The sequence below is a fragment of the Pleurotus ostreatus genome, assembly GCF_014466165.1.
Source record: "Pleurotus ostreatus strain PC9 chromosome Unknown scaffold_1, whole genome shotgun sequence".
Classification (NCBI taxonomy): Eukaryota; Fungi; Basidiomycota; class Agaricomycetes; order Agaricales; family Pleurotaceae; genus Pleurotus; species Pleurotus ostreatus.
Genome location: NW_023503156.1, coordinates 4,422,955 through 4,445,981, shown reverse-complemented (window position 1 = coordinate 4,445,981; position 23,027 = coordinate 4,422,955). Strand labels below are relative to the sequence as shown.

General features: G+C 51.3%; 7 protein-coding genes across 7 annotated transcripts; 3 read left to right on the top strand and 4 right to left on the bottom strand.

Moving 5' to 3' along the window:
- Positions 1-4,227: 4,227 nt before the first annotated feature.
- PC9H_001640 (uncharacterized protein) lies at positions 4,228-7,534 on the top strand (the record flags this gene model as incomplete). The annotated part of the gene is made up of 4 exons (XM_036771290.1): positions 4,228-5,645; positions 6,215-6,262; positions 6,321-7,141; positions 7,197-7,534. The coding sequence occupies 4 exons, from the start codon at positions 4,228-4,230 to the stop codon at positions 7,532-7,534; spliced, it is 2,625 nt and encodes an 874-aa protein (XP_036637135.1).
- A 315-nt stretch (positions 7,535-7,849) lies between these two features.
- On the bottom strand, positions 7,850-8,867 carry PC9H_001639 (uncharacterized protein; the record flags this gene model as incomplete). Its single annotated transcript, XM_036771289.1, has 3 exons — positions 7,850-8,525; positions 8,585-8,751; positions 8,805-8,867. The coding sequence occupies 3 exons, from the start codon at positions 8,865-8,867 to the stop codon at positions 7,850-7,852; spliced, it is 906 nt and encodes a 301-aa protein (XP_036637134.1).
- A 626-nt stretch (positions 8,868-9,493) lies between these two features.
- On the top strand, positions 9,494-10,286 carry PC9H_001638 (uncharacterized protein; the record flags this gene model as incomplete). Its single annotated transcript, XM_036771288.1, has 4 exons — positions 9,494-9,529; positions 9,588-9,634; positions 9,684-9,806; positions 9,869-10,286. The coding sequence occupies 4 exons, from the start codon at positions 9,494-9,496 to the stop codon at positions 10,284-10,286; spliced, it is 624 nt and encodes a 207-aa protein (XP_036637133.1).
- Positions 10,287-10,801: 515 nt separating this feature from the next.
- On the bottom strand, positions 10,802-12,610 carry PC9H_001637 (uncharacterized protein; the record flags this gene model as incomplete). The annotated part of the gene is made up of 3 exons (XM_036771287.1): positions 10,802-12,324; positions 12,376-12,460; positions 12,524-12,610. 3 exons carry the CDS (start codon positions 12,608-12,610, stop codon positions 10,802-10,804), a joined length of 1,695 nt encoding a protein of 564 aa, XP_036637132.1.
- A 373-nt stretch (positions 12,611-12,983) lies between these two features.
- On the bottom strand, positions 12,984-13,760 carry PC9H_001636 (uncharacterized protein; the record flags this gene model as incomplete). The annotated part of the gene is made up of 4 exons (XM_036771286.1): positions 12,984-13,103; positions 13,163-13,309; positions 13,360-13,617; positions 13,668-13,760. The coding sequence occupies 4 exons, from the start codon at positions 13,758-13,760 to the stop codon at positions 12,984-12,986; spliced, it is 618 nt and encodes a 205-aa protein (XP_036637131.1).
- A 6,497-nt stretch (positions 13,761-20,257) lies between these two features.
- Positions 20,258-21,993, top strand: TYR1 (prephenate dehydrogenase (NADP(+)); the record flags this gene model as incomplete). The annotated part of the gene is made up of 6 exons (XM_036771285.1): positions 20,258-20,376; positions 20,421-20,476; positions 20,523-20,639; positions 20,698-20,846; positions 20,893-21,044; positions 21,111-21,993. 6 exons carry the CDS (start codon positions 20,258-20,260, stop codon positions 21,991-21,993), a joined length of 1,476 nt encoding a protein of 491 aa, XP_036637130.1.
- Positions 21,994-22,103: 110 nt separating this feature from the next.
- PC9H_001634 (uncharacterized protein) lies at positions 22,104-22,835 on the bottom strand (the record flags this gene model as incomplete). Its single annotated transcript, XM_036771284.1, has 1 exon — positions 22,104-22,835. One exon carries the CDS (start codon positions 22,833-22,835, stop codon positions 22,104-22,106), a length of 732 nt encoding a protein of 243 aa, XP_036637129.1.
- Positions 22,836-23,027: the final 192 nt, after the last annotated feature.

Genomic DNA, 23,027 nt, shown 5'->3' with positions numbered 1-23,027 from the left:
TGGTCTCAATCGGACGGACTCCTGATGTTCCGGGGTAAGATCTATGTTCCAGACTCACCGGACTTGCGTCGGACCATTGTAGCCCAGCACCATGACACTAAGGTCGCAGGACACGCTGGCAGATGGAAGACCCTAGAGCTCGTTTCACGCAGCTACTGGTGGCCCAACATGTCCCGGTACGTCGGATCCTACACCCGCCATTGCGACCTCTGTCTCCGGACGAAGGCCCAAAGGCATCCGCCCATGGGTGAACTCCATCCGCTTCCCATTCCGGATGAACGCTGGGATCGCCTGAGTGTTGACTTCATCGTCGAGCTTCCGGAGTCCGATGGGTTTGATGCTGTCATGAACGTGGTCGACTCCGTAAGCAAACGCGCCCACTTCATTCCGACTCACACCACAGTGTCTGCCCTCGGATCCGCAAACTTGTACCTGCAGAACGTCTGGAAGCTGCACGGACTCCCTCGATCCGTCGTGTCCGACCGGGGTCCACAATTCGTCGCAGAGTTCACCCGAGAAGTCTACCGGATGCTCGGAATCAAGCTGGCTGCCTCCACTGCGTACCACCCTCAGTCCGACGGACAGACGGAACGGACTAACCAGGAACTCGAGTCCTATCTCCGGATCTTCGTCGGAGAGCGTCAGGACGACTGGGCTCGCCTCCTACCTATGGCGGAGTTTGCGTACAACAACCGGGTCCATGCGTCCACTCAGCAGTCACCCTTCCTTCTGGATACCGGCCGTCATCCTCGTCTCGGGTTCGAACCTCATCAGCCACTGTCTCGGATGGAGTCCGCAAACGAGTTCGTAGACTGGATGAAATCCGCAGTCGACGAGGCTCAGTCCGCATTGGTCAAGGCTCAGGACGACATGAAGCGCTACTACAATCAGTGTCGGACTCCCGCTCCGGAGTGCCAACCGGGTGACAAGGTCTGGCTGGACTCGTCGGACATCAACCTTGCCCGACCCTCCCGGAAACTCGGACACGCACGACTTGGTCCTTACAAGGTTGTCTGGAAGGTTGGCAAGGCAGCGTACTGGCTCCAGCTCCCTCCGGGCTTATCCCGTCTCCATCCCGTCTTCCCCGTGGTCAAACTCTCTCCCTTCGTTCCGGACCCCATCCCGGGTAGACGCCCTGTCGCTCCGCCACCTCTGCAGCTCGTTGACGGAGAAGAGGAGCATGAGGTAGAAGAGGTCCGGAATAGCAGACGGTTCGGTCGGGTCCTGAAGTATCTGGTGCGCTGGCGAGGCTATGGTATCGAGCACGACTCCTGGGAGCCCGCGAGCAACCTCCAGCATGCCGCCCGGAAGGTCAAGGACTTCCATGATCGTCACCCGGACGCAGTACGCGTACTCCGGACGAGTCCGATGAATCCGACAACTGCTCTACCTCTCCGGATGACTCCTGCAGCACTGGACCAGTCCTGGGAGCGTTGGCGCAGTCGGAAGGCTCCGGGCTCCACGCAGTCGTACTTCGACATCTTCTCGCAGCAATCCGGAGTTTCGAGGTTGGTGAATTCATGGCGTGGCAGGCAGGAATCTTCGTGTCGGGTCGCCGCAACCTTGAAGGGGGGGTGATGTAAGGGGACACTCCTATTTTCTCCTATTCCTCCTGTCCTGCCCCCTTCCTCCTCGTTCCTTTCCCCTTTCCTTCATTCCCTTTCCTTTCCTTTTGTCCCCTTACCTTTCCGCTTCCCTTCCGTTCACTCCCTTCGCATCCGAGCCCCGTCTGGTGACTCCGAAGTCTTCCCGCACTTCGGACTCACCTCGGACTCACTCAGACGCTTCGGACTCGCTCAGACACTTCAGACTCGCTCAGACGCTTCAGACTCACTCGGACTCGTAGATACACTTCGGGGCTCGTCCAGGCTACCTCTATCCTCCTTTCCCACTTCATTACTCCTTGTCCCCACTTCCCCAGGTCGCTGGCACGACTCCTGTACATTCCCCTTCCACTTCATTATCACATGCCCCCTCGTACCTTGTGATATTCGTTCATACCTGTGGCTGGTGTACTGTATAGTTACCCTTCATTCCTCCCACGCTACTACAGTATATACTTCGCTTCCTAGCATGGAGAATCCCCATCCTGTTCTCTTTGGATTCTCCCTCTGCTAGGTGAGCAGCTCTCTCATGTATTGTAGTTAGTCTTATTCATTTCTTTGGATTCTCCCTCTGCTAGGCTTGCACTGTGCGGCTATCTTGAGGTTGCCCTTACAGTCTTATTCATTATCTTTGGATTCTCCCTCTGCTAGGCTTGTGCTGTGCGGCCATCTTGAGGTTGCCCTTACAGAGGTGTTGAGTTGGATGGATGGTGCCCGTTGGGCTGTCACTTTTTAGATTGTCATACCGCTAGCTTGAAGTGTTGTAGGGGGGAGTAGGTAGATGTTCCTTGTGAGTTGTGGCAGCTTCATATGAGCAGGTAACGACAATCACAAAAGAGGTCATTGTTCCGGATGACGGCGACTGCGACTTGGCTGATGGCGAGGGGCCACCACGAATGAGTGCTAGCACTGAGCGGCAACGTCAAAATAAATGCATGTTTTGATCGTGTTGTGAAAGAGGTGTGAAGCTGTAAGGGCAACCTCAAGATGGCCGCACAGCGCAAGCCTAGCAGAGGGAGAATCCAAAGAGAACAGAATAAGGATTCTCGATGCTAGGAAGCGAAGTATATACTGTAGTAGCGTGGGAGGAATGAAGGGTAACTGTACAGTACACCAGCCACAAGTCCGGACGAATATCACAAGGTATGAGGGGGCATGTGATAATGAAATGGAAGGGGAATGTACAGGAGTCGTGCCAGCGACCTGTGGAAGTAAGGGCGAAGAGTAATGAAGCGGGGAAGGAGGACAGAGGTAACCTGGACGAGCCCCGAAGTGTATAGACGAGTCCGAGTGAGTCCGAGCTGTCCGAGCGAGTCCGAAGTGTCTGAAGTGAGTCTGAGTGTGTCTGAAGTGTCCGAAGTGCGGGAAGACTTCGGAGTCACCAGACATGACTCGGATGCGAAGGGAGTGGGCGGAAAGGAAGTGGAAAGGAAAGGGAATGAAAGGGATGTATGTAAGAGTCTGTGGGAACAAGGAGGAAGGGAGAGGGACAGGGGAATAGCAGAAAATAGGAGTGTCCCCTTACAGAAGCTCCGCACATTGGGGCACATTGAGTCCACTTGAATGAGATTGGTTGTTAAGAGCCACACTCGCAGGGGGCTCAGGATACGCGGACCTGTGGAGGAAACGGGGGAAGCGAGGACGTACGGGCTTGGCTTCAGCTACTGGCTGCGCCTCCCACACTCTTGTGTGCCCTGTATTTCCGGGAGGGGTCCTACGCGGGTACCAAGGGTACGGGTGGAGGCAAAGGGGTGCGACGGAGGGGGAACCCACTAGAGGGGCGAGAGTGCGAGTGCAGAAAGGAACTAATATTCGAACTAAGGTAGCTGTATGTACGATACAGGACTATATACTAAGGAACACGCGGCGTCCGCGCGTTCACAAAACAGTAATGAGTTCGGTCGTAGTAACTACAGTGTGCTCGAATATGTACTTAGTCCGTAATCCGGGAAGTCCGCGTGGCCGCGTGTATGCGCGGCCCAAGCCCATAGTTGGGAAACGCGTGTGGGCGTGCCCCTAGTAGCCCCTAAGGGATTCCTTGGACGCGCCTATAACATTGGTGAAACTCACCCAGCCAGGTCTTTGGAAGCAGTGGGAAGTCAATGTCGTCCATGCAATTCTCATGATTGCAAATGGATAAGTTAAATGGAAGGGATAAGGCTATCGGGCAATACTTACCAATCCACACCTTGCGTGCAACCACCAGTTACCCAGGCATAAGCTAGTTCTACTGCAGCGGCATGTATAGTATGTTGTTCATTTGACGTCAGCCTGTATAGTGCTGAACCAAAGCTGAGCTCAACGATGCCGATATTCCCATGACCACCACATCTGCGATGGGGTAATACCCCCCACCAAGAGCACAAGTTGTTGAACCAGTAATTGATGTCGGAGTCCGGACCAACCTGGGAGGTAGGCTCAGAGCTGACATAATGCGGAGGAGTTCTCATCACGTGCTAACTCAACGCGCTGTCTGAGTTATGTCTGAGTCTGACTCTGTCTCAGGTTCAGAGTCAACTCTCGTACTCGTCCCACTGAGTACCACCAACAAGTTCGGTAGAAGGCTTCCGCGCGTGCACTCTTTCTGGCTTCCTCCTTCTCTCACTCTGAACGTTCCAAGTCCATGGCCACATCATCCGAGTCGTTCTTCAGCCATTCGCCCAATATAGAGGAAATAGACACGAAGATAGAATCCCTGAAACATCAGATTACCCTGATACAGGGGGGAATCCGTTTTCTCGAAGAATACAAGAACACCAGATTGCTTACCGTAGCTAAACTTCCTCCCGAAGTCTTGTCAACAATCCTCGAGTCACTCGCGCTCAGCACACCTCCGCGTTCCACCTACAGGCAACAAGCCTATAGCCACATTTTCCTCGCTACGCAGGTGTGCCGCTTATGGCGTCAGGTGGCTCTCAGCTCCCCTCGAATCTGGGGTTGCATCAATGGATTCGCTTCACATCGCATCGTTGAACTGTTTTTAGAACGCGCTAGATCTGCGCCACTGTATCTGTGGAGCCCCGGATACCCAGATGAGAAGAATGTGTTGGCTGTGCTCAACCACCTCGAGCGATTGAAGAAAATCATTCTGAAAGCCCAACCCAACTGGGTAAAACGGATTGTATCCGAGCCAACCCCCCAACTTGAAATACTTTCGCTCGAAACCACCTCCTTTGCTACCATAGATCCGTTTGTATTCTGCGCAGACGCATTTCCATTGTTGCAACACCTATCCTTGACAGGCTATGTCTTCAAAGGCAACATGACGTCCCTCAAGAATCTCCGTTCTCTCTTGATAAAACCCAGCGATGGTCCACGGCAATACAGCAAATTAAATCACGCAGACCCTGTCAACTTTTTCGCCACGCTAAATGATCTTCCCTTCCTATCTTCCCTCACTCTGATCGATGCGCTCGCGCCGCTAAACGGATCAATCCCACCGCTGTCGGTCATCCTTCCCAGCTTGACGCACTTGCTCATCCAAGATGATGATATATCAAATCTGGGTATGATGTCATGTATCACAGCACCGTTCATCGAGGTGAAGCTCTCGCATACCGGTCAAGCCAACGGCGAGACTGCTTCCCCCGTTATCGCTGCCATCTACTCAAACCTTCCCGACATTCCCCGCTCCCACTCCAAACTCACCCTCCGCACCAAAGCGGTCAGCTGGTCAGATCGTCCTGGTGCACATGTACAGATTTGGACGGGATGTGCCGTTGAAGAGCAAGAAACGGACATCCCATTATTCGACCTCAAAGTCTCTGGCACAGGAGACCTGGAAACAGAAGGTTGGGCTTTGACGCTCTGCCCGTCAACTACACTCCCTCCCATCCTTCATTTTCATTCCGGGGTCGAGTCATTCAATGATGATTCTCTGGCCACCTACCGAATCTTCCGCCAGCTGAAGGACGTAACACAGCTTCATTCGGACCGTCTGATCGACATAATCCTTGTCCTATGTGATACGCCGTTAGAACGAAATGAAGCTAGGTCGCTGCCGTCACTACAGAAGATCGTCCTCGGCAGTGGGATTATAAAGTATAAGCAGAGGATGTTATCCAGGTTGAGGAAGCAGCTCGGGGCACGAATGGCGGTGGAGGCAGGAATTGAGATTTGGCAACTTGGTCCCAAATGTCTCCCTCCCAGCGACCTTGAGCAATTTTCAGGTATTATCAATATCGTAGAAGTTCCGACTCGTTCAGAAACATCCAAAAAGCCGGTATCGACATTAGACCAACCGCTAATGTGGTAGTATAGACGAAATTTGTCCTTCTTCCGCTAAGGGGATATCGTTTACCAAATCATGGTACAGTGCGAGACGAGGCCCCCACCTTCTGGTCTCAGGCAGCTGGTTCGCATAATATCCGCCAGCGTTTCCTCTCATCAGACCATTACCTAAATTTGCACAGGGTGGCTCACTATGCCATGCGGCCTTCTCGCCGACACATTCGACAGCGGCGTCTGTGGATGCCCTTTAGAAGGCAGCGATCAGTAATCACATCAACTCGAGGCTCAGAACCTCAGGATACATCACTTCGGCGACCCCCTTCAGCGAGCCTCCCTTCTACCGAGATGATCGGCCGAGATGCTTATACCCCTCGAACCAGGTTTCTTGCTTTATTTAAACCCCCTCCTAGCACACGATACCTCCCCAAGTATGACCACACCCAGTACTCGCATTCGAACGAAGCAAGCTCAGCCAATTTCTTGCAGCCCCCTAAATTCGCTCAGCAGTATCTCTTATGTTCCTTACGAAATCCGCGACAACATTGTTGCCCATCTTCAAGACGACAGACTCGCGCTCGCACGATTGAGCCTCGTCTCTTCAGCCTGGCTGCAGCTTAGCAGGTGGTACCTTTTCGAGGTCATCAAGGTCAATCAGGCAAACGCCTTGCGGCTCGAGGAATTATTGGCCTCGCCGTACTGTACCATTCGACCATACATTGCGGGATTAGACCTCAACAATCCACCATTCGTCCCGAAATCGCCGGGAACCATTCTTGAACTAGAAAGCGTCTTTACTCCGCAGAGCCTCCCCAGACTCGCTGCGGTCCTCGCGTCTAGCCAAATTCGAACCGTTTGCTTGGATGGGCGTTCTTCTCTGTGGATAATGAGCAACAGCGCCATCGCAGCTCAGTCCTTCGACAACCTGCCCATTCCACTCAACGTTTCCTCGGTTACCTCATTAACTCTTCGCTCTATGCAATTCTCTTGCATTTCCGAGGTCACGGCCATCCTCCAAGGGATACCAAACCTCCGCTCCCTGTCACTGGATAACACTTATTGGTGTCGACCAGGACCATTCGAAGTTCTCCCGCCTCCAAGCCTGGCGCTTGTAGACAAGCTCAGGGTCTTGCGCGTCAGAAGTATGTCTGTGGAGAATCTCGTCGAGTGGCTGCTATTAGCCGGTAGACCGCTTGGTCTTGTCGAGATGGATATGGGACTCGTAGAGGCGGCAACTTGCGAGAGGCTCTGCAGGACAATCGATCCAGAGATGCTACGAACCTTGTCAGTGCATAACAGCGCGGATGCTTGTGAGGTGATCTCTCTAGCGTTAGTATAACGGTCATTGACTATCTGTGCTTGTAGATGCTGTTGAAAAGTTCAGAAACCTACGCGACATCGACATTTCTATTCATGCGGCCGACGAATGCAAGCCAGCCATATCTCTCCTGAAACGCCTCGGCTCCTTCCATATGCGCACAGTGAAGTTCGCCGTGCACACCCGCTTCTTCTCGTCTCCCCAAGAATTTTTTCAGTGCTTCGACTGGAAAGAATTCATCGCAGTCCTTGGGGCAGAGAAGTTCAGATGGTTGGACAGTATCGAGTTTGCGTTTGATATAGAGCATAGCCAAGCAGAAACGCGGTTGACGGAGAAGCTGTCAGAGTTACACGAACAAGGGAAGTTGTACATGTCTCAACTATAGATACATACTCCGGGTGCGCTCTGGTACTTACGTGTCGGAAGTAGTACACGTCCCCCATTCTGTACAGACTAGCTAGACGCTGAACTCAGGAACGGAGGTACTCGATCAAGCGGTAGAATTTCTTACTGCAGGTAATCGAGGAAGGTGGTAAGCTTAAGGTTCGCTGGGTTTTCGCTGGGTTGAGTTAAGAGTCAGTCAAGGGGTACATAGGAAGGAAGCTAGAAGTGTTGAACTCTGCTGGCAAATGCCGTCCAGAAAGTAGATTACACTGGGTCCATATCATTTTACAATAACCATCGCCATCGAAGACATGCTCTAGGGCTTCCCTATGATATCCTCGGTATGGCGCCATAGCTTCTCCTGCGCCTCTGCTCCACTGTCGGCTTTCACTTGCGCAACCTCCTTGCCATCCGAATCGATAAAGTGGGCTCCTGTCTTCATGGCATCGTTCCACAGAGGGTCAAACAGGTATTCCGCACAGTCTTCGGCGCTCCTTGCGAAGAGCATATTGAATATCGCTGCCGGGCCAGCTACATACCACGGAAACGCCCGGGAAATCGAAGTAGCGACGATAGAAGGAAATGCGTGTTGGAAAGACATCGATGGGTGAAGGCGAGCGAAGCGTTGAATGGCTATATCCGTCATTGTGAGGCAGTGGTAGGCCACTGCGCCGACACCGAAACCCTTCTTCAAGTCCAGATCGTCCCAGTCAAGTTTACGGAGATCGCCACGCTTGCTGTCTAGGACCGTAGATACACGAGCGTTTTCCCCGGCGTCGGCAGCGGCTTGCAGGTTTGGGAGGAGCCTCTGAGCGAAAAGCATGCGACTGTAGTAGTGGAGTACCATCTTGACATCGTGCCCTTCGGTAGTTTCCGTCCGTCCGCTCATGGAAAACATGCCTGACGTTAGAACAAGAAGGTTGACCTTCGGAAGGGATTGGGACAATGACGCAGCCAGTGTTCGTGCATTGGCGAGGAGTGAGATGTCGCACCTGGGCGCGATAAGGTAATAAGAGCAGCTTCTTATATACATGGATGATCAGCAACTTACTGATGGAAGTGGTATTGGCCGCCTGGGTTGGCGGCCTTGAGCCCGCTAAGTACCTTCTCCGCCGAAACCTCGCTACGACCAACGAGGTGGATTTCAGGATTGACGGAATATCTCGCTATCTTCTCGGCGAGCGCAGCGCCAATGCCTGCTGTCCCGCCAACTACAACCTGGACAGATCCTCATCAGCCCCAACTACGCGCCAGGCTCAGATACCACTCACCGCCACTGGCGCCTTGAAGGGTTTGGCTGCGTGCGCTATTCGTAGGGCATTCAAAACAGTCATGGTGGTGGTCCTGATTTGAGTTTAGAGCGAGAGCTTTTATTACTTCCCGAAGCTTCAAGTTTTTGGCCCCGTGACCATTAGGATTTGTCTCTTAGCAGGCAGTGGTGCACTGGGGCGTGGTTCACGCCCAAGATTGTTTCCGAACGCATTACTGCAGGGCGAGATCAGTCATCAAATCAGAAGAATGCAGGAATTGTAAGTTGAACGGACTGACTTCGAGGAACTTGGTATAATTGTGACCAGCGACCTTGAAGCTCCTTTGAGCATTTTGCAGACCGATGAGCGGGCCTCGCGTCGTTTCTCAGGTCCCAAGGCCAACCATCAAGGGGAAGTCACGTGTATACATTAGGGGTAAGATCTAAAGTGAGCCGTTTGCTCGTTCCGTCTGAGACAGCGGACTTACTAACTGAAGACTTTGGAGAGATTATTTACGAGCATATGTTATTTCTTGGAATCTCTTCTCCGTTCTTGACACTGCGGCAGGCTCTGGGAGGGTTTGTTGACTCGGAAGGCCACTGCCAAACACGTCAGTCAATGGACGCCGATCCTGCACGTAACGCACATCTTCGGCAAGATGAGCAGTTGAACACCGTGGACTCTGGCTGTAGCGCTCGACGGTGAACAACATGGCGTCAGCTAAACTCGGCACCCTAATTATACGAGTAAGTTCTCAGCCATTACTTATATTTCCTTCGACCTTAACCGCGAACTTCCGGGAAGACGTTAGCCAAGCCTATAAGTACACAAATCAAGCACCAGGCCAAGCAGTACGTCTTCGTCTTTATGCTTGAGTTGTTGTTGATGTATTTATTCCAGACATGAACGCTTCCGAGGGATGTGCGTAGACCTAGCGCAATGGATGTATCGCATTGAGGTGCGAATGCGGACGAACTTACTGGGTGGACCCGCAGTCAACATACGTCCGCTTTCGGAGACTCGGTGCGTTTCCCATGCTTCGTGATGCTTGGGCTCGTGCTTGATATCATGTATCCGACGTATAGGGCTATCGAAAACGGGGCGAACGCCCTTGCTGAAGGTTTCCTATTCTCCGTTGCTGCTGCTCTGATCATCGGCGAGACCTGGCGAACGTCACGAAATACCTCCAAACGGAAGGACGATGTCGACGACAAGCTGGAAGGCTTAGAAACCAAGGTCACCGAACTGACAACCAGGGTGGACTTGCTGGCGCAGAAGTGGGACGACCAGTTGCAGGAGGAACGCCAGAGGAACGACGAACTGGCGCGGATATTGGAACGTGTAGTGGAGATTGGGCTGAGGGGCGGCTGGGCAGAGTTTCAAGATACACCCCTTCCACTACCTCGAGTGCAGCTGACATCCCCGCGGCCACCATCCGAAGCTACCGAGGAAACAGCAGCGGACAGTCCCCCCGGCGAAGGTGCCGAATCCAAGAGCGAATGATTCGTATACGGCCACCCCTCATCCAGAGAAAATAATAGATCGGACGCGTTCGCGTAGACCTTGCGTAGACTCCATCATAATATAACCCGAAATACGCATACCAAATTTTCGCATGGCTCTTGGCCATGGAACGGTTCTCATCGTGGTGGCTGCCGTAACGTGTTATGACACCCGACCCCTTTGAGCTTCAGAGTGGATACATACTGTGTACATAGTTGGGCCTGAACGCGTGGACCCGCCCTCCGAGTCTAGCCACGATGCACTGATGCATAACAATGATGAAAGCATCATCATGCTCATGCACGCTTCGCTAAAAACGGCGCCCAACTTCGCCCATGGGGCTGTTTGTGATGCCCGGTGGCCATATTATTTTTACTTTCCTGGTTGTGATTGTCGCGTCACGCGTCATTACTGGCTGTTTGACGGGAAAAAGTTACATATATCCAGAAATTACGAAGACACATATAATCTAGACCAAAGGATAAACATGTACGAGGGAAGCATAGGCGTTATCATTACCATTGATACCTCAGTTGACCAGGCACGGCGACGACGTGCACGTACTCCCCTAATGCCCGGTCGGCGCGTCTGCAATCATCTTCGTCTAAGCACCCCATCAGTTCTACCACTTTGATCGGAGCAAACGTCGCGCGCCGTTTCACAAGCTCGACGAGCGAGGAAAAATAATGTTTGGCGAAATTCAGCCAAACGTCGCCCAGTTTACTGAATGATAGGACCTGGAGAAGGGGACATAGAGGGGAGTTCGTCCAGAGAGGAGAAGGGTCTGATAACGCGTCGAAAAGGTGCGTAAGCACGTTGAACGCGACGCGGATGGTCGAGATGCGCGGCATGTAGAGAAGTAAATGTTTTAAATCCGCCCCGTTACCTGGCGAATCGAATCCAGACAATTCCAAAGTCGAGACGGACGAAAAGTCCAGTAGACCCAGAGAGAACTGGAGCCAGGACGGGTGGGAAGGTATCGCCGGCATGCTGCGACGGATGCTCAAAGCGACATGATCGGGTGATGTTGACCATGGCTCGGCATCGGCGCGAAGACATTGAATTGCAAGTCGGGAAAGTCGGACAACGCGGAAGTCGCCTGCGGACTCTAGCGCTCTCTGGAAGGGCATCGAGACAAGGTTGAGGGAATCAGAGGCCGCGCATGTGATGGTAACACGGGCTGAGGGTGGGATCCATATCGTTTGCATGATTGTTGAGACGAAATGATTGTCGTCAACGTTCAGAAATACATCACTGAGGCGGTCGAGGTCAATGCGGTCGAAGGAAGTCTCGATTTCATCGGTTGGGCATCGAATATTCGTAATTTCCAGCTTTTCGAGCTGAGGAGAGAGCCGGAGAATATGGAGTATATCGCTAACGGTGGGCCCGAGCTGTCTCAGGTTGCTAAGACGCAACGTTGTGAGATTTGCGACGCGCCTCCATGCAACAGCGACCCCATCTAAAGCCAAGTGATTGATAGTTGGCCACCATGGAACAAAAAGTTCATCTGCTGCGCTGTTGACAAGGCGTAGATGGCGAAGCTTCGGAAACTTTAAACTATAGTCGAGGAAGAAGAACCACGCAACGTGAGAACCAACGTTCAAATCGATCGATTCCACGCGACAAGCACTCGACTGCAGCGCAGGGGCGAGCGGCTTCTGTATGACTTGCGAGGAGATCCAGGATATTGTGGCGTCGCCAGAATGCTCCAGGAAATACCGAAGAAGGGGGGAGGTGATATCGACGTGCGACCATAATCGAGGACTGTTCAACGCGACAACCCTCCATCGACGGCAAGTGTGAAGCCAAGCATACCCCTCCCTGTCTTTCTCGGACAGCCAGGATATGCAATACATGAAAAGATACTCCAGGATATCGTCTGAGAGCATAGCAACTGGTGCGAGCTCGTTCATGGAGGATCGGACGGCGCAAAGGGCAAGTCTGAGCTGTTTCTCCTTGGAAATCAAGAATATTCTCCGAATTTCCGTCGGGGAAAGACTCTCCAGGTCATTTGCTTCGATCTCGCGATGGTATGGTTCTTCGTATGGCTTGTCAGTGGGCCCGGGTTGGGAACCAAAGCGCCACTCACCTGCTATCATGGTCATTGAGCTGGCAGGTCGTAGCAGAAGAAGGGAAAGTTTTATTTGAACCCATGAGAACGGATCAAACGAGAACTTGCAACGTTGATGAGATCTGCAGCGTGCTTGATAGCAAGGGAATAATGTAATCCGACCCACCTTATACTTTACCCACCGCTTGGAACCAAAAAAGCGATGATATTTGTTAAATTGTAGGTCGTCCCGTTCTGCCTCGTTCTGCGCCATCCATTCAGTCGCTGGATATGTGGCGCAATGATTTCCCCTCCTTCTCGATGCGTTCCACTATCGACAATGCTTGCAAGCGGTGCGTGTGTATGTGCATGAGGCTTGCAGGAGTCTTCTGTTACTAATGCGAGAACGAGCATGGCGCTTCCAAGCTTCATGTCATTCCCACACGTGGTTTCCCCTATCCCATGAAAGGTCGAAGGCTTTCGTGATCATAGCGTATCGAAACGAGGAACGAATAAGTTCTAAACGAGTAAAGTATATAATAATCCGACTGACATTAACCATAACTCGCATGGAAGTACATTAACATTATTAACTAGTAGACGTGTAGATATTAGTAGACCCCTGAACAGCGTATATTGGGCTGTCTTCAGTGGGATTCAACGGCCCATACTGGGACCCAATGAGTCTTGTAGCGACTAAAAGCTACTAGGTGGATTTCATAGAGCTCGAACTGACTCATGGGAAACTTTGGATCGTCCTGAGGAGACTGGCGAAATTGTGGAATGAGTTGCGTTGAGATAAGGAGACGAATATAAGAACACGTACGCGTAGGCTCTTCTTAGGATTGCGAAGCTTCCTATGAACATCTTTGACTTCACAGGCAATCTCGTATGCCACTTGTCCGAGGGTGATGGGTGCCCCTCCCTTGTTGATCAGTGGGAGGGTATTTCCGCTGAGTAATGCTCCTGCCCACTACATTGTGTCAGATGGAGATTATGACTATGATGCGGAAGGGAACGTACATATAACCTCCACATCGTGCTTCTGTGTCCTGTGTGCTCGAAAGGGGTGGATCGGGCGTTGTCGAGTCTCGCATTGCCATCAAGGATATCCTGCACCGAGGGTCCGACGCAGCCACGCAAGGTGAAACGAATATCCTCAGACGGGGGAAACTGGTCTGGCTCGTACATAGGAACGCGTCTGAATGAAATCTGTCGGGGAATGTTCTTGTCTCTGATTTCCAAGGCGGTGGGGGACCGCGGGTAGAACGTCTGCTGCGTCTAGATGAATAAATCAGACCCGAAGCTTTCCAGAATGGAAGGGTGCATACCGCGTTTGACTGATTTCCGCCAGGCAGAGAAAGCAGGGCGGGGTTGATAAATGTAGAGGAGGGGTTATACTGTTGGTGTTCGTAAGAGTACATTGATTTCGCGACTTGGAGAGTAGAAGGTGGTGGATACAGACATACTTTATGGCGCCTCAATTTATATTTTTCACGCCATGGCGCAGGTCAAAGCGTCGGGGCACACAAGGACAAGGGAAACAATAATCTCTGGCCAAACATTTGCGTTGGCCACTTTCGTGAACGAAGTGTCCGGATTTGGAAACGCGAACATGCGAAGCGGTTTGATTCCCCATCCGGTAGATGCCTCCTATAAATTAGGGGTAGAAATTGCTTTGAGGACTCTTTTGTCGCCGAAGTGAGACTGGCTCACTTCGACAACATAGCAATGCCACACGTAGCTCGATTTTCTCTGGATGAACAAAGGCCGGCTGCGCGAATTCAGCTCAGGGAGACAATCAACTACTTCTTGCATGGCCGCAGTCCATTGTTCCGGTACCCTCCCCGACATCGAATTCATAGTTCTCGAGCAGCAGCAGCCATCATTCGCGCTCGGCGTGAATTGTGAAACATTGAGCCACTTGCAAGGCCACTTGTGAGATTCATCGCACAGTATCCATGCACTTTTAACGCCGGTGCTGGATATCTCCATTTTGTTGAGCGCTATGAGCGCCTATTAGTCTACAGACGGGTCTTTCGTCGTCTGACTGCGCCCGCGTTATTCAGTGAACATTCAAAGATTCACCGCAGGAGCCATGAGTATATCAAGTTACTTCTGGGGGGGGGCTCAATGCAAACGCGTCTGGTATAGGTCATTGGCGTGCCATCAAGTCTTGTCAGTTTCTTTCCTCGGCCTTTGACCACCGTCAGGCCAACTTGACCTGAGACTATGCCTTGCGCCTGAATGGTGCGTGATTTGACATTACAGGATGTTTCAAGTCATCTATATCTCTAATCTGTTCCCAGGATGATAAGGACAGCGACAACCGCATTGCGCCCGTGGATTATGTTCACCATCAAGACGCCACCATCTTATCCCCCCAAGTCTCGAGTTCGTGTGACCAGGCAATCCTCGCTTCCAATAGATACTCCGAAGCTGGTGCAAATTCGCAGCGCACATACCGAGAGCCATCATGGCTCCTGCGGGGCAGGCACCAGTCACCCCCAGTGCACCAATCAGTCTTTCGGTCGTTTGACACCGAATGTGATACCGAAGTTGGCGGGGGTGTTTTTGTGTGAGTGATATTGATGATCTCGATGAATTGCAATTGTTAGATCAAATTTCGGAGCGCCTGGAGACGGGCATGGGCCGCGACCTCTAGTATAAGTACGGGGCAACAACGCCTCTGGGTGCTCGGCCTTCCCTCAATCTCGTCTTTTCCCTCCTTTCCATGTCACCCCAGGTCTTGAAGAATATCTACACTTTGCCAACTAAATGGCCTCAAGAGGAATTAGCGGCTTATTTGCTTGGTCAGTGTCTCTCCACCAGATCGAAGAGTCAGTGCTGAGTTGGCTACCACCGATAGGTCTCGCCTTCTCATCGCCGTAAGGACGACCAATGATGATGAGTAACCGTTATTTACCCTTCAACATACAGACTGTACGCAATTTCGATCTGTCAAGCGGTTCTCTATTTCCGAACGTATCGCCACGATCCACTTTATCTCAAACGCACGGTAAACCACACTTCGAACTGTATCCGAATCGCAGACTCACTATACGTGATCGCAGGTTGCGGTGTTAATGTCTGTATCTCTCAATGGAGCTTACATCTTGGGCTAAATCAATTTCTGCCTTTCCGCGTAGCTCCATGGATTCTATCCGCTTTGTCTTCCTAGCCCACACGGTGTACTCGTCGTTCACAACCCTCAACGATGTCCTGCACCATGTGGCTCGGCCAATTACTTGTCGTGAAAACCATGTTCGGGAAATGTCGGTATTGCTTAGACTTCTAACTGTGCCAGAGGCGTGACTAATGCGTCATCCCCCCCACCCCAAACTGTAGCACGCTCATGGTACGCTCCTTCTGTTGAGCCAGATGATTACTGGCTGAACCAAATAGATAGTTGAATTTCTTGGGGTTCGTTTCTCTTACTGAATGTCTGCGTTTGTCTCACTATTCGCCATACCGAAGACATCCCTGTCCTGCATCGTTCAAAGGTACTATAAAGCCTCGTCAATCTCTGCAATCTACGCTTCGCTGACTGCCCAAGTCTAGCGCATACGTGATGAGAATCTGGCGCTGTAGGTCGTGAACCTTATGCTCCCGACGATATTTCTGAATAATGGCGGCAGTAAGCAACCGCAACAAGTTGTTAGCTGCGGTCATTGTACGTATCGTGTTAACCTCATCAGGCGGACTGCTCACTGGTTGTGTAGATGCTTCCCACGTTGTGTGAATTTGGTATGTACGCGTCGACTCGTTATCCGTACCGTCCCGTTTGACCGAGCCCCGTTTACCCAGGATCATCCCTTTGTAAGCCGTCAATCCTTGGTCGATATACTACTCTATGTCTGACTTCCCCAATCCCCAGCGGTCACAGGAGGATTGTAAGCTTCAATCTCTTCAAAACGAGTTGCAGGAGGTCCAGTTGATCTTATTTCATGCTCGCGTAGGGTCTTTGAAGCTAAAGGACAAGGCTTGGGCCTCTGCTCATTTGGAGGGCCTTTCGAGACGGGGCAGAGCTCCCGCAGTCTAAACACGATATACGAAGTAAGACATATAATCAACCTGCCCTCGTAACTCTGAATCATAGCCGGCGAAGGTCTCTCGATATTCTCAACTCTGCGCAAGTCTGGTCTCCGACGTGTTGATCACTTTGAGCATGGTTTATTATCTCAAAAGTGGGCTTAAGGAAACAAATTTATTCGGGTACGAGTGCTCGCAATTAACTCATGGCGACGTGGCGAGCTGACTTTTCTGTAGCACAAAAAGCATTATCAGTCTCTTAATTAGCTATACGCTGACGATCGGGCTTGTTACAAGGTTGGTTGGGCCTAATGTTTCGTCACTGCCGCTCAGCGTGATATTATGAATAGCATTTTATCCATCACGGCCTTGGCCATTGTACGTCTATGTTCCCGATAACTCTGCATGACGCTCAAAGTGCACCAGTTTGCAGCTGCGGCGACACAAGTGCACTTCCCAGCAATCCACTTCATGATCTCCAACGGTGAGCGGTATATTTGTACCTCGCGATCGTCAGAGCTGACAACATTATGCAGTATATGTTAATTCATTTCTAGCAAGGTACTTCTAAAAAATCGATGGCTTCGTACTCGCTTCTGATCGCCTCCGACTATCATAGCTTGAATTGGCGCATGGGCTTGCGTGAAGCTGGCCAAGGCTCAAACTTGCTTTCTACGCAAGATTCCCTCGCCTTCACGAGGGAAAGGGCTTACGCTTAGATCGAACTAATACCCGGTTTGATCACTCTGCGCTGGTTACGCACGAACGGTTCCTATACAATGCACGATTTCGCTCATATGCTTCAACTCGTCTACCTCTGAGTGCGGCACTGGCGTAAAGTTCAACATTCATCCGATTTCTGTACTCCCTTGCTACGTGCGCTAGGACGCCAAGGTGCGGACAACACTGCAACATACCAACTGATGCTTCAAGCAGAATGTGAGCCAGCTCCCGGAGTGCGAAGCACCGGTTCATAGCCACAGAATCATCATTGTCGACAAGGCGGCTCTATTTTCAGAAATCATTGTTCGGCCATGATCCGCCCATTCTCCCATCTGAAGTGATCGGAGGACATTGCAGCGCCCAAGGAGCAAGTTTCGAGCCGAGCATCTTCTCGGACTTGTCATCAATACAGCAACTCTCCTTCGAATCACCTGATCGAATTGTAAGCATATGTCTTGCCTGTCATCGGTGCGTGTTTGGGTCTCGCCGTGTGTTACAAGTCGCCCATCTCTTCAATTCGTTCCCAGAATGATAACGATGGCCTCATTCTTCCCGCGATTAGAGTGGATCTGTCCATCATCAAGCAACTCTACGTCCTCCCGTCTCGGGGTCGCCCCGAGCGAGTAGCTAGAACTAGCTCTTCCAGCTGTTAGCGAGAGGCTGTTAGCAAAACTTTGCACAAAGTACTTTTCACCAATAACGGTGAACTCAATCCGGAAAACCTTTGACTACGGCGCTGTTGTCGTATTGATGACCTTGATGCCAACATCAACTGTGGCGCACCTACAATATAAGTACTGGTGAGGCCACCATGAGCCTTCATTTGCTCACCCTCATCACCCCGGCAATGCCACCTCAAGTCTTACAGAACATCTATACGATACCAATCAAATCACTTCAGAGGGAACTAGGTGCTTACTTGCTTGGTCAGTGGCGTGTTGTCTAGCACCCAGTGGACGGAGCTTATGTTACCCGATGGCTAGGCCTTGTCATATCGTCTCCGTGGGTATCGACGATAACAGATAGCCAACATTCTTCACCGTTGCTCATTCTGGCCTATAGACTATACACAATATCGATATGTCAAGTAGTTCTCTATTTTCGGACTTATCGTCTAGATCCCTGCTATCTGAAGCGCACGGTATGATTTCCTGCTAGCTGCTCGACAATGTCGTGCTCACGCATTCACAGGTTCTGGTCCTAATGTCGGTTATCTTCGTATTGCTGAAGTCACTTCTTATCTTCCTATTACAGTTTCATGGATTCTGCTCGCTTTGTGTTTTTAGCTCACACTGTCTACACTTCGTTCGTAACCCTCAACGACGTGCTGCATCATGTGGACAGACAAGTTACTTGTCATGAAAACCTCATACGGCAAATGTCGGTGATTTTAACTGTGGCAGCGATGTTTACTCTAATACACCCGTTCATTCAACATTAGCACACTGATGGTACGCCCTCCTAATCGAGCTCAACACCAAATTAATTGCCTGTAGATGGTAGAATTCCTTGGGGTCCGTTCTTCAGATACTCTTGATTCTTCTTATACTTACCTCAACCGGTCGCTGCGCCAAAAGACGTCTCTATGCTGTGTAGTTCAAAGGTACCCTACGGCGTCTTTTTGTCGAGTGAGCTGACAATGTGTGCAGTGCGTATGTAACGAGAATCTTCCATTGTAAGTGTGCACCGGCAACTTGCAGCAAGACCTCTAAACTTCAGATCCAGTGAGCAACCGCAATAAGTTGTTGGTTGGAATGATTGTCCGTCCACTATTTCCCCTGATATACAAGATGCTAATCGGATGATTGTAGATGCTTCCCACATTGTGTCAATTTCGTACGTGTACTTCAAATGGACATCCGTAACGACGTACTGAACGAGGCATACAGTATCAGGTCTGGGTAAGCCGTGGATCCAAGTCTGTTAGTTATCGTAGCTGATGCAAAACCCAATACAGCGGCAATTGGAGGATTGTAAGCTTCACGGAGGTTCACCTATCAGCAATCTCGCAGTATGACAAGAGCTTTTTGTAGAATCTTCGACGCTAACGGTGAAGGCCTCGGACTCTGTGCATTTGGAGGCCCTTTTGAACTGCGACACCAGTCAGCGGTTCTAAATATGATATATGAAGTGAGCAGCATGTCCGTTCTCTATATTGATGTCTGATATGGATACAATGCTAAGGTCTCCCGATATGCCCAACTCTGTTCAAGCCTTGTCTCTGATGGGTTGATCACTTTGAGCATGTACTACTATCTCAAGGATGGACTGAAGGCAACAAATTTCTTCGGGTGCGGGCGCTCACGACGACATAATTGGATTCCAGTTAACGTGGATGCAGGACGAGAAATATCATCAACCTGTTGATCAGCTATACATTGACAATTGGACTTATCACAAGGTTGGTAGAGTGATTTAACTTCTACTTCTCTCGATGTAAGGCTGAACATATGTAGCATCCTTTCTGTTATATCTTTGACTGTCGTACGTATATCCTCCCCGAATCTAAACTATACAGTATCAATTACAACTGCAACAGTTTGCGGCCCAAGAGACGCAGCCACAAGTCCCGATAATCCACTTTATGATTGCCAATGGTGAGGAGCTCGGTGTTGCGCACCGTAATGGCCAGAACTGACATCATCTCATAGTATACGTGAATTCATTCTTAGCAAGGTGCCTCTGAACTAAGAGCGGGACCCTACTCGCTTCTAACCTTCTTATCATAGTTTGAATTGGCGCACGGGCTTGCGTGAAGTTGGTCAAGGCTCGGACTTTATTTCCACGCAAGCCTCATCTGTACAGGGAATCTCACTACCTGGATCGAGGTAATCCTGAGCTCTAGTCTTTCTTCCTCTCCTTAGATTTGAAAGTTCCTACCTAATATGACACTGTATTTCTCGTATGTTTCGGCTAATTACCCCCTAATGCGTACTCCTGAGTTCGGCAAATTTGCTGGCGTGAAGTTCGACATTTATCCAGTCTCCCGCACGGCCCACAAAATGTTGACAGTGTCGCATCATAACTATCTCTGGAATTGTAGTCCTGAAGTCGATATCTAGCCGTCATCGTCGGAAATTTGATATTGAGCTTGTTTGCAATTTCAGTCAAGGTCCGTTCGAGTTTCTAAATTGACTCAGGCTCTCACTTTCCATAGCTATTGAACATGGACAGCAATGTATCCCCCGAGTCTCCCGTCGAAAAACAGCCTGTGATTGGGCTCATCGGCATGGGTGCCATGGGCAGGATGTACGCGAAGGTCCTTGCGGAAGCCGGCTGGCAAAGGTGTGATCGCTTCCTCATTTATCACATCGTGTTAATGGACTCAGATTGGTGGTTTGCGACATCCCTGAAAAGTTCGAGAGCTTGAAAGAAGAATACAAAGGTTTGTTGCTCCCATGTTGCTGGCTCCCCGCCTGACCTTGAGCTAGACAAGAAGAACATCATCGTTGTTCGGGATGGTCATGCAGTCGCTCGGTGTTCGGATTTCATGGTATACTCGGTAGAAGCAGAGTTCATCGAACGCGTCGTTGCAGAATACGGTCCCTGTATGTTTTCGCATTTCTAGGTTCGTCTACGGTCTATTTACCGTGTATCGTTGTACAGCCACCAAGGTGGGCGCGATCGTCGCCGGCCAAACGTCGGTTAAGGCGCCAGAGAGGGAAGCATTCGAAAAGCACTTGCCGTCCGATACCTATATTCTCTCGTGCCATTCGCTGCATGGCCCATCCGTCTCCCCTTTTGGCCAGCCGCTCGTAAGCTTCCTTCCGGTCTGAAAACGCGTTGTTCACGATCGCGCAGATTTTGATCCAACATCGGGCGCCTGATTGGGCTCTGCAACTGGTCGAAAACATCCTGCGCCCGCTTGGATCTCGCTACGTCTATCTTTCGTACGAGGATCACGACTCGATCACCGCCAACACGCAAGCGGTGACGCATGCTGCGTTTCTCAGGTCTGTGCACCGTGGATCCCATTTCCTATTATTATTATGCGTCTAGCTGAACAGTTTTTTTGGCAGCATGGGCAGCGCGTGGTGCTCCCGTACGAACTATCCTTGGGAGGAAGGCCTATACGTCGGGGGGATCGAAACTGTCAAGGTGAACCTCACACTGCGCATCTACTCCAACAAATGGCACGTATACGCAGGCCTCGCCATCCTAAACCCCAGCGCCCGCCTGCAAATCGACCAATACGCCAAAAGTGCGACGGAGCTGTTCAAATTGATGCTCAAAGGCGGGGAGGGCGCGAAAGAGCTTCGGGAGCGGGTGGAGTGGGCACGAGCGACGGTGTTCGGGAACGGCAACGGTCGTGCGGACGGTGGAGCCCCGCTTGGAAAATCGACGAAGAGTCGGCGCCCTATCCTACTTTCCGAACGCCTCCTGGATCGGTTTACTATGGCTCCCACTCCGCCTTCCCATCCTGCGTCACTTCCAGATTCTTCCAGTGCTACGAAGGACAATGGGATTCCCGTTCTACCGGTTCATCAAAAGCCAAACTCCCACCTTTCGCTACTCACTATGGTCGACTGCTGGGCCCACTTAAATATCAATCCCTTCCATCTTCTGTCCCTCGCTGCGACCCCCATATTCAGACTCTTTCTCGGTGTCGCCGAGCACTTATTCAGAAATCAGGCTTTACTTGATGCTGCTTTACACAGTGCACTCAACGACACTTGGCACCGGGATGATGACCTCGAATTTGTGGTCGCTGCCCGAGGTTGGAGTCAGTGCGTCAGTTTTGGGAGCTTCGAAGTGTATCGAAAACGATTCGAGGCCACGAGAAGCTTCTTTGAAGAACGGTTCCCCGAGGCCAATGCTCGTGGGGGAGAGATGATCAAGGCCATTATGGAGAGCGAAGCAGAACGGGAGAAAGACGAAGAGTCTGACTCGTCTTCCGGATGAGTTAGACAATGACTGCGATGTACAACGATATGGATGGTACAAGTGATATGGATGATACTAGATATGGTACAGATAATACAGATATTTGCAGCGGCTAACTATCCCTTGTGTCATAGTTCCTGGTTGTACTTCGCTGCGATGGCATCTTTAGCCTCGTCGCCCAATATCTTCAGCGTCTTCCAGCTGCTGCCCGTTCCTCGCCTGACTTGCGGGACGTCGAAATAACTATCGGGGGAGCCAGGGGATTCCAGGCCTTTGCAGTTATCCACCATCGGCGAGAACGGTGTACGCGGCGGAGTGGTGAACGGATTGAAGTAGGCGCTGTTCATCCCCCACTGCGTGTCGGCAGACGCAGGAGCAACAGAAGAAGGGAACTTCGTCGTGTGCGGGGCCGGCGACCACCCAGTGAGCCTGGCATACCCACTATCCTCGACATTCTCATCCGGCTCGCTTGCCGAAAAGAGATTGCCTAGTGATGCTCGCTTCAGGAGACGCAGTCTGCCTCCGCCCTGGGCGTTAGTGTTCGTGTTTGTGGCGGCGTCGGCGCATTTGCTGGCCGGGTGGCTGACTTGTTTCTTGATGCCTTTTGATTTCCAAGAACCGAGCATTGCACCGAATATGGAGGCGCGGCGGCGGATGACTTTCTTGGTGCCTCGCGGACGGGGGTCGGAGGTCAGGAATGACATTCCGCTCTGCAATACCAACGGCGGGGGCGCCTCCTTGCGGCGGCGGATCGCTGGAGACGATACCGATATCGCACTGGTGATGACTGGGACGTCGATGTCCTGAGAGGGGGAGCCAGCAGGTATCGGTGGATTGGGTACTGTGTTCTCTTCGCTCATTGCTTGAACTTAAACTTGGCGGCGAGTAATACCGGGGGGCGAGAAATGCTGGGAATCTAACTGGGGACCTCCGATGGTGTCGACTATGGTATCCCCAGAGCCTCTGACTATTTATGCGTTGATGAATGTGGCCAAAATGGTCCCAAGAGAATTATGGCCACTACCCCAGAGTCAGCCACCTATTGTCCCAGG